A 10,722-nucleotide genomic window follows, 5' to 3' on the forward strand; every position below is an offset into this window, starting at 1 on the left:
CTCTTCCTAAGTCAGAGGCTGTGATAATCAACAGTTCTAGAGTTTTGTGTTCAATAGTTATATCCCATTAAGCAGTTTCCCAGTGGAGCGTCTATCTCTGTCTGCCAAGTATCTTACATTGCTGCCAGTACCGGGAAACCTTTTTTGGTTGCATGCAGCCTAAGCACCTTGCAGCAAAATAATGGCTAGTGTTAGATATGGTTACACAGCTTGTTTCTGTTTTGTAGACCCTGTCTCGCAGAATGCTTCCGGTGTGCTTTATGTATTGAGGTACCACCATAGGTAGAAATACTTCTATTCAGTTGTCAGATGCAAAAGTCAAATGCAACAGCTGCTTACCTATGGATGACAACATTAGACGAGAGTTAGGAAAGGAAGCAGGAGAGAATATCCAGAAACTTCAGGGGAAATTAGTGGAGGTAGAATATAAACAGTGAACTTTGAAACTGGCCAGAGTACTAGGGTTAACGCCTTTCCTCTTTCCAAATGTCCTTTGAGAAGTTTACTGACTTTTTTTCTGTTTCATCTGAGTCAAAAAAATCCCAGCAGTGCCCCTTCTATGAAGTGCCTTGTTGGAGTGCTGTTACAATATTGGCTCTCAAAAAATAATTCAGCTTAGCAAGCTGAGTGTGTTCGTTTTTTGCAGTGCTCTAAGTGCTTTTCTATTCTACAGCCAAATTAAAGAATGGAATCACGTAACAAAATGATGTGGTTCTGAGTGGAAGGAAACATCAAACAGCGATGTGTACAGAAACTCTTTATAAATGTCTTTATTCGGAGTTATTTTAGTTGTACACCCACAGTCAACTCTACGTAACTATGCTTAGGTTAAGATTAAATAAGTAAGTCCTAGAACTATTCAGTCTGAGCTTCTGTTTTAAAAATCGAATCATTAGTAGTATTCATGAGACCTGACTAATTGCTACTGATGCAGGAATAGGAGGGGCTCTTTCTGAAAAATTATGCTCCGTTTCAGGGTGTATAAGACTAAGGGGAAATGGTAAAGGATGTAAACTGTACAGAGACCAGCTTACAGGGAAGGTGTCCGCATATTGATCTGGATTTCCTTTTTTTGTTCTTAAGATACAGAGGGCTTTTTTGTGTGAAAATAGGAAAAAATAGTTCAGTGACAGCATATACTAAGCAATATGTTACATCATGTAATATCATGTAAAATATGTATTAATAAAAGTCTGAAATCTGCTTAATCATCTGCACAGTGACAGCTGCAAAATGTCACTAGGGGTTTCAGTTACAAGGCTTGGGAAGCGATATGGCGTATGAATAAAATCAGCAGTTGAAAACAGAAATTAATTAAGAGAGCAAATAGCTATGCAAGAGTCATATATGAATTAGCGATGCCATGAACTCATGACACCCTCTTTCAGAGGTTACCTGCTTGATCCTGTGTTCTGACAGGAATTTCTGGCAGTTTGAATTTTGATGAGGAGGACACAGAAGAGGAAGAAGCTAGTAAGAAACCAGCATCTCATTCGCCGTATCCTGAATCCGAGAGGCCTAGTTCTGCAACCAGTGAGAAATCTTTTGTAGTAAGTGTCTTGAAATCCATTTCTGATGGGACAGGCTTGGTTTTTGTGCTAACCCCTTGAGCACTGGGTTAAAATACCATTCTGCAACTACAGCAGTTAGCATATTAACCCCTGAAAGCAGAGGAAAGGCATCATTGTCAGGTCATTCGACTAGAGGGCCATTGAGTTCAACACAAAGACCTAGTAATGATCGAAGAAACAATGGTGGGTGGAGCAACCTAAGCAGTCAAATCAGTGAACATGGGAACACAATGAATCAGCTATTCCTATGACCCTCAAAGGAGCCAGATTAGACTGTTGTCCCTCCTGTAAAGCTACCAAGATGACTCAGAGAAACTCTGAAATGCCATGCCAACTTGAGAGGGATTACTGCCTGAAGGTTTATAGCATTTATTGTGGGATGCAAGGGGGAACAGAATTTTGGGATGGAACGGAGAATTCTGGGACTGGATAAAACTTTTTAGGGGGTGTTTTGGGGAAGAGACTCAAGAGGGAAAAGGAGTGAAAGTGATTCAGGAAGTAATAAGCATGGAAAATAGGAAGTAAAAGGGGGTAAAAGATACCAGATGCATGTAAACAGCTGCAAGACAGTATCTTGTCTGCGCCCAACTACTGCAGCACATCCTACTATCTTCTAAAACTCCTGGTTTTAACTATTTCCTGTGTGAATGTGTTCTCGTGTGTGTGTGAGGTATATACATATGTACATAATGCTGACAAACTATGTGCAGGACTAGCCAGTGAGCTGGAAGAGACCAGCATCAGGAAGATCCAGGGTCTGAGCTATTGACCTGATAAAGGGCGTAGGGTTTGGACGTGGCTGCTGGCCAGCCTTAAATGCCCATGGTACTATTGAAAAGACCCGTGTGAATGTATTTGTGATGTGACTGTGAGTATGTTGTGCTACACTAGCGGGGAGGGTAGTACAAGAGGTCTGGGGTTAACTACTTGGGACACTTGGGTGGTGCTGGAGGGCAGTCGGGGTGACAGTCACTAGTGAATCTCAAATCTCTGAGTGTATTTCTGCGTGTATTCACTCGGATTCCTACTGGCTCTACCTGGAAATGAGGATAAATGACCAACCTCATCTCCAAAGCCCAATAAGAGAGGATTCTCCTGGGATCACCAATCCACAGGATTCAGCTACTTCTAGGAAAAAAATTAGTTTAATGACCTATAACAGATTTCCATTAGAATTTCAGTTCCTTTGGTGACCATAAGTTGCATCCTGAGTGTATAATTGTTGTTATAATGTTCTTCCAACATTTATTTGAGGTGGCTTCACTATCAGCTTACTTTGGTTTTGCTACTATTCTGAACCAACATAATCTCAGTGCTCATTTCAGTCACAAAAATCCCAGGCTGTATTACTGTAGCATCTGTCAGCCCAGTTTATCATGCTGCCTTATTTCCCACAGTGTGCCTGAAGTTCTAAAAGCAGAGAGGCTCTTTTTGTAGAATATTTTCATTGTCTCATCCTATTTTCCCCTTCTAGTGATTCTTACATCTCTGGTTAAGGGGTACATTTTCTCTTCTTGCTTTCAAGGACTAGTCTTTCCTTGGAGTAAAAGTCTTCAGCCACTTTCTTCAGAGAAACTCAGGTGTTCTCTCATTTAACTTCCCTTTCCCAAATATCTTCTTGAGTCATGAGATCTTCTGTGTCAAGAGACTTTTCTTTTCTGGTGGAATGCCAGAGTCTCTGATCTGATATTAATTAGCTAATATGATGGTTCTTCCCACAGGAAACAGGTGCTTCCTGTAGTCCATCCCCTCAGGCAGATGCACAGCTGGGAGAAGTAGAGAACTTGGAGGATTTTGCATTACGCCCTGCACCACGTGGTATTACAGTCAAGTGTCGAATCACTAGAGATAAGAAGGGGATGGACCGGGGCCTCTTCCCTACTTACTACATGCATCTGGAAAGGGATGACAACAGAAAGGTATTGGAAGCAGCACACAGTATCTTGGCTATTGTACTTACACCGAAAATATTCTGTGGTAGAAAGGAGTGCTTCTGGTAAGAAACCAGAGGCTGAGGAGAGCCACCGTGCAGATGAGGACAGCTTATATTTGGCCAAGGCACTAAGAAAAGAATTGACAGGCTTGAAAGCTGTAATACAATGAAAAATGAAATTAATTAATAAAGTATAAAAATACCAAGGGTAAAGAGAAGCAGGGAGACTGACCTACTCTAGAGGGAGGGAAAAGGAGGGAAGTTGGATTAAATCTCGACTGCCAAGTAAGTAGATTGGAGAATAGAATTTCAGGGTGTGCACTTGTGGAAGAGATGAAAATCGTGGAGAGAGTAATAACAGCACAGATCAAAAAGGGGAATGGATGTGGGAAACTGAGATACAGCAGTTTGCATAGCAATGCCTAGCAATACCTCTGCATTCTTAGAAAGCTCCAGTCTTGATCAAAGTTTTGTGTTTCCAGACATTCCTTCTTGCAGGGAGAAAACGAAAGAAGAGCAAAACATCCAATTACCTCATATCAGTTGACCCAACTGATTTATCCCGAGAAGGGGAAAGCTTCATTGGAAAACTCAGGTGAGAACCACAGATGAAAACTACAGACAGGAGAGATGGGATTTCCATTTTAGTTGAGTTGGGATTATTAATAGAAATCTGGTATCAATTTGGAGAGAACGAGCACACAGTGTCCTGCTTAATGTAACCTGCATTCACCTGGGCTGGCAACCTTTACTCAGTGTTACCTTCACCAGGGCAATTCAGAGATGGAATTCTGGTTTGATGCTTTTCCAGGATAGGTTACAGGCTCAGTTCATCATCGGCACCTCACGGAAGCTCTTTACTCAGCCAGCAATAGGAAGATTCAGATGGCAGGAGATGTGTGTTTTCACTGTGCTATACAAATACCTTCAGAAGATGCTAAAACTTTCTGCTGATGCCTCTCTCTTTGTCTTTCCATAAACTGACAATTAGGTCAAACCTCATGGGAACTAAATTTACAGTCTATGACCATGGAGTTAGCCCAGTCAAGGCAAAAAGTCTGGTGGAAAAGGCTCATACAAGACAAGAGCTTGCAGCAATTTGTTATGTAAGTAGTGCCTCTCCTCTTTTGTCCCTTTCTTTTTTGTTGCCGGTTACTGAGGAAACAGGGCTTACAAAATCATGCTGCCTGGCACCCTTCACCTAACTTTGGAACAAACTGACTGATTTCAACCAGATACAACAACGGCTTCAAAGACAAGTTCTTACAAGTTTAATGAAAAAAAAAATCGATGACGGGGCAGGACAAAGACCCAAACTAACATCCTGATGACCTTCTCCCCTGGCCTATCATTTGGTGTGTGGCCAGACTGCACATCCTTTACATGGGGCCGGACAGAGCATGAACTGTCTCCTGCCCAGCTGGTGTCTGGTGGATGCTAAGAAGGAATTGCAAGTACCCTATGAAGTAGTTATTTTTTGCAGAACCAAAGGCATTCTGGTGAATAGGAAGGAGCTGTTATTATTTCAGTAGCAGCTTGTTCGTGGTAAGGATATAGTTCCAGGGGAAATTGTGATTCTCTAGCTCTGTCTTAGAGGTGTTTTCTTCTTCTGTTCTTGTGGATCACCTCGGTCTAGAGTGAGGAGGTACTTGTGGACACTTTAGAATTATGTGAGGGCTCCCACATCACATTGTTTTGTATTCCAGTCCTAAAGTTTGAGGAAAATTTGAGGTTCTTTACAAAATGATGGCCAGTCAACTGGAAGTATTTTTATTTTTATTACAGGTACAGCAGCAGAATTGTAAAGGTGCATTAGCCTACTGGAGCATGATCTTGATTTTTTTTTTTCCTGTTAATCTTAATGGCACTTGGGGAAAAAAATTGATACGATAATTTCAGTACTAGCCTGTTTACAGGATTGTCACTGGGTTTTTTCATTGTACATAGTATTCTTCAGTTCCCTACCTAACTGTACACAGCAAGGTGTCAAATTGAGGACAGCAGATAAAGTCAGCTTCTCAGATTTCTGAACTTCTGTCTACAAGAAGTTCATAAAGTTTATATATGAGTACAATCAGTACCCTCATTCTTATATGAGCCCCTAGATTTTCTGAAGTGAAATAACAGAGGTTGCAACTCCAAAGACTTCTGTTCTGTGTCGCAAGATGCAGTAGCAGGTTAACACAAGCTGTATCACTTCCATCAATCAGTTCAGTACTCCTAAAAGATTCAACTTTTTAATTGTTTTTTTGGAAATTTAAAGGTTATCACTGACATTGTTACAGAATGCTTCAAATGGACCCTGGATTTTGGTTGCCATTATTAAATGGATGGCTTGAGAGTGCCAAGGCTTCTTCCCTTTGCTTTTTGTATTCAGTCCACATGGAGCAGTCTCCTGCACCGCTCTGGAAAAATCTGCTTGTCTTAAGATGGAAGCTTGGACACATGCTGAATACTTTGGCTTCTGGTCTGTTCTTAATCATTTATAAAAGAGCATGATTTGAGAGAAAATTGTAGGTATCCTCTTAAATATCAGCACCTAAAGAAAAATGTCATTCATTCTTAAGGAACGTTTTAGCCTATATGATGATATGCCGATAACATAGACTCAGGTCCAAGATATTTGCCTTTTATCATACTTAAGGCTTGTTCACTAGCAGGATTTTAGTATGTTTGCCTCAGATGCAAAAACTTATGCTTGGAAATTGCACTTGTCTGATTTCATTATAAATGTTTCGTTAGGATAACAGATGTGTCCTGAATTAGGTAACAGTATGTATGTCCTTTAATGTGGTTCTCAAAGCGGGAGAGAAGGCTATTCTTGGTGATTAAACTCAGTTGCAGTTAGATAACTGCTACTACAGCTGTAGTAGTAAATCTCTAGAAACCAATATAAACGAGGATTCACATTCAGTTTTGCTGTTTTTTCTTCTTTGAGATGAAGTATCTCTTACTGAAAAAATGCCTTTCCTTACCTTTCAGGAAACTAATGTGTTAGGATTCAAGGGTCCCAGAAAAATGTCTGTGATCATTCCAGGAATGAATATGAATCATAAGCGAATTCCAATCCGTCCACGAAATGTGAGTTATGGAGTTTGGTCATGTTTCAGATAGGAGGAAGGGGCTTAAACTTTCTCATAGATCTGAGTGTTACTCACAATCACCTTGCTCACCTTTTTAGAGCAAGGTTGTTAATACCCAGGGCTTTAGCAAGTCTCCGGGAGAGCAAATACAGTGTAGCCTAAAGGTGGCGACTAATTTGTTCTAGCCTTTTACCTAATTTGTAGCCTTCTGAATAGCGTTTGTGTTCTTTGGTCAGCCTACGTGTTGTTTACCTAGGTATTGCAATGGTTAGCGTATGTTGTTGCTTGTTGTACCTACAGCCCCTCTTTGTGGGTGTGGGACCCTGTTACGCTGCGGGTTGGATGAACACAACAAACTTACTTCTCCCAGGAGCATGTGTTCTTAGCCATTCAGTATGAATTACAACAGATAGGTAATACCTAGGTAAGGTGGTGTTCTGGTGTAGCAGCAAGAGAGTAGATACGTTTTCGATCAGAATGTTGTCAGTCTCTTTGTAGGCATCACAGTAAAGAAGGATTCTTTAAGGAGAAAGTGGGATGAGGAGAAGGATGGAGTTTTGTGGTGACTATTTAGTGAGGATTCCTCATGGGAGACATTATATGAAAAAGCTTACAGAACTGAGGATAGACTCTGATGAAAATTGTTCAGTTCCGTTAATGTGGGTTTAATGGTTGGTGTGATAGAAGAGGAGGTGCCAACTGAAAGACGTGATCAGTTTTTAAGCTAGAAAATGGTATTTGCAGCCATGTTGTGAGTGGATATGAGTAGGACAAGAATGTATTTGTTGTTGTCAGAGAAAAAAAAGTCTTCAAGAGTGGAAATTCAGAGTCATGAGAGCCCAGAAAAGAGGATTAATTTTGTGAGTGGGCAGGAGGATTTTATCTGGAGGTGCTCATTTATTAACCATCTTTCAACTGGTATTGACATCTCCCTCCTTTATTTTTCTCACCGATTTTCCCCACTCTTTGCTAGCAGGCAAGCGTACTGACAGTGGGCAAGGCGGAAACACAGAGCTGTTCTGAAAAGCTGCCAAAACTTTCAGTGCAGGGGTTTGACTCTAGTTTTGTCTTCCTTCTCTGCAGTGTGATGCCTCCCATTAGGCAATGCTGCCCCCACTTCAAAGGAGGAAAAATTGCATCTAAATGCACTTTAGTGCCAATTATCAAACTTCTTTTTGCATCTTTAAAAAAGTAAATAAAGATAAAAATAAAGCTTTAAAGTAACTAGTTTAAACTGAACAATAAGTTTTATTTAGGTTATCCTTAAAAATCCACTATCATCCCTTCATACCATACAAAAAGAGTTACATAGCCGTAGGAGTCAGACCTCCACAACAGGTTGTTTTCTGATCGTTTTTTCCAATACAATAACTTCAGCTTGGATTCTTTTTCTTGGGAGTTGCAGCATATATTATTTCAGTTTGGATTTTATTTGTTTCAGAACTTTTAAAATTAAACAGTACATCATGTATTTAACTTACTGCTATTTGCAGCTCCTTGTAATTCACGCTGTTTGTCAAATTTAATGTGCTGTTTTACCTCCTTTTTGTATAGCTTTTTTTTCCTTTGTTTTTCATACTGTGCATTGCTTATTAGACCCAATAGGATGATATTTAACCTACTTAAGGCATACTTACAGCTCACTGCAGCTTTTGGACTTTCTACTGAAGCACCCCAGGGCCTGGCACTATGCAGTTAATTGCAGATGATTTTATTTTGTTTCGCCATTTAGAATGTTAGAAATGGATGTTGCATCCAACAGGATCAGAGAAAAGTTAAGAGACTCAGAAAGGAGTCCTGCCAGTGGTATGGCAGTTTGTCTGTTTGGGTGGAAATACAGTGATAACTTACTGAGTGGAAAGGAATGCTTGAACTGGGAATCCACAAAATATCCACAAAATATCTTCCCGGTACTTGCAGGAAATTTTCAGGAGGACTGAGTTTAAGTGCTGTCCTTGTGTTTCATTAAACAGGGAAACTCTGTCACCTTAAAGTGACAGAGTGCACACACAAGAGAGGCAGCGCTCAGAAGCAGAGCCATTCTGAATCCGATAAATGTATTTCTTTGTCCTGAACAGGAACACGAGAGCCTGCTGTCAAAATGGCAAAACAAAAATTTAGAGAACCTCATTGAGTTGCACAACAAGGCTCCAGTCTGGAATGATGATACTCAATCCTATGTTTTGAATTTCCATGGGAGAGTCACTCAGGCCTCGGTGAAGAACTTCCAGATTGTCCATGACAATGACCGTAAGAGTCTGGTGGAGAGTGTGGGGGGCTCACTCCAACAGAGAGAACCCCATTTATTTCATGAGGTTTGGGAGGAGTAAGGACACCCTTCCTGGAGAGGGGGGAACGAGTGAAGCAATTCAGCTCAGGATTACTGGGGACTTCTCAGCTGACGAGAAAATTATATAAGGCCTCCCTATGTCTGGGGTGGGAGAGAGGGGGCAAATATACGTTTTCTGAAGGGAGAGAAAAGGATTAATGCAGCACCTTCAGCCCAGCAAAAGAGTGGTTTGAGCTTAGGTTCTGAGAAGAAAGGCAATCTCTAGAGTAAGTCTAGAGAACAGATTTCAAGGCCTCTCTGGTGAGAGAGGATGGATACACCTATATACATGTATTTGGGACCGCCAGGCACGCCTGTCTTTTTGTTGGTGGATGAGGGTGGGGTTTTCTGGTTTCTTTTTTTTCTTTGTTACACTGAAATCTTTTGTCTCTGAATCTGTCTCCCCAGCTGACTACATTGTGATGCAGTTTGGTCGCGTAGCAGAAGATGTGTTCACTCTGGACTACAATTACCCTCTCTGCGCTCTTCAGGCCTTTGCTATTGGACTCTCCAGCTTTGACAGTAAATTGGCCTGTGAATGAGAGACAACGGACTTGAAACGCGGAACTCACTCTCATCCCTGCATCTTGTAAGAGTTCCAGGTGGAATAATGAAAAGCACATTGGAGATGGAAGGGAACTGGAGGACAGACTAGAGCAGACTTCTCACAAAGCAAATTCCAGGCATCAGAGCATTATGTTTGTTGACAGTAGGCCACCTGAGGGGACTGTCCCAAGACCAAACAGTCTCCGTTTCCATTGTGGAAGAACAAGAAATGTGGGTGATGTTTTTGTCATTAGTGTTTGTCATCAGTTCGTCATCTGCTTTCAGAGTCCTTGTAACAGATGCTGCATGAGAGTGGGCTAAGGAATTTGGCCCGCTAATTGAAACCCCTTGCAGATAGGATTAGAAAAATAATAGTTTCGTGTTTATATCCCATGGAACTTTCACAGTACCCCTGGAGATGACACTACTGATCTGATCAGGAACTACTGAGTTCCTAACCAGATGAATTCAGAAAAGGAGGAGGACAGTTATTGGCACGGACTTTCTTTTGCCCTGTGTAGCATTTTGCTGTCTGTTACAACAGTCAGACACAAGGCTTTAGGTTATGGCTTTCTGCAGCTGTGGGTAATGTTCAACAAATACAGAGCTGGAGTGAGGTGTTGGCTCTAATGAGACATTTCTCTCTTACTTTGTGGGATGATTCTCTGTAAAGTCTGATAGTCCAGTTCCCTTTCATTATTCTTAATTGCTCCATATTCCTTGATGGTCTTTTTACCAAATAAAGAACAATAAAATCGCACGTGCTCCCTTTTTAGTTGGTGATATTATATCCGTTGATGCTTCTGTTATTCTTAACCATGGGAAAAATGAGACTGAACAGATGATGGAATCTGGCTGAATTTGGCAGAAGGTGGTATTGAAACAACACACAGCACCATTTCTGAAAAGCAGTGTTCAGATTGACTGAATCTAGACTGAGGGCTAATCAGAAATACTTTGAGTTTGTCCGTTGTTCATAAAACTTGCTACATTTTTAGGAGTAAGTTCGCGACTGATCTCATATATAGTAACATGATATTATCTCAAGTCATGACATATTAAAATAGATTTTATGTAAATAACTGTAACCTGACTATAAGAAGGCGTTACCTCAAAAGGAGATTACAGGTGTTTTCAAAGGCATCAGTAAGTTTAAAAAAACTAATAAATGTATCGCAGGGCTTTGCAATGTGTCCTTCCAGTGTGGAGACTGTAGATCACAGCGTGGAATGCTTCTTGATTCGCATGGCCTTGGTTCAG

At 40.9% G+C, this 10,722-nt stretch overlaps 1 protein-coding gene across 1 annotated transcript in view; it reads left to right on the forward strand.

Moving 5' to 3' along the window:
- The window catches only part of TULP3 (tubby like protein 3), a 16,714-nt gene extending 7,045 nt beyond the window's left edge, over positions 1 to 9,669 (forward strand). Inside the window, exons 4-10 of the mRNA XM_010140795.1 lie at positions 1,420 to 1,550; positions 3,293 to 3,490; positions 3,987 to 4,099; positions 4,496 to 4,610; positions 6,487 to 6,585; positions 8,666 to 8,837; positions 9,325 to 9,669. Coding sequence (XP_010139097.1) covers positions 1,420 to 1,550; positions 3,293 to 3,490; positions 3,987 to 4,099; positions 4,496 to 4,610; positions 6,487 to 6,585; positions 8,666 to 8,837; positions 9,325 to 9,458 — 962 coding nt within the window. The 3' untranslated portion in view covers positions 9,459 to 9,669. The remainder of the gene's footprint in view (positions 1 to 1,419; positions 1,551 to 3,292; positions 3,491 to 3,986; positions 4,100 to 4,495; positions 4,611 to 6,486; positions 6,586 to 8,665; positions 8,838 to 9,324) is intronic.
- The last annotated feature ends 1,053 nt before the right edge of the window (positions 9,670 to 10,722 follow it).

The sequence above is a fragment of the Buceros rhinoceros genome, unplaced genomic scaffold (genome assembly GCF_000710305.1).
Source record: "Buceros rhinoceros silvestris isolate BGI_N320 unplaced genomic scaffold, ASM71030v1 scaffold9180, whole genome shotgun sequence".
In the NCBI taxonomy this organism is placed as follows: domain Eukaryota; kingdom Metazoa; phylum Chordata; class Aves; order Bucerotiformes; family Bucerotidae; genus Buceros; species Buceros rhinoceros.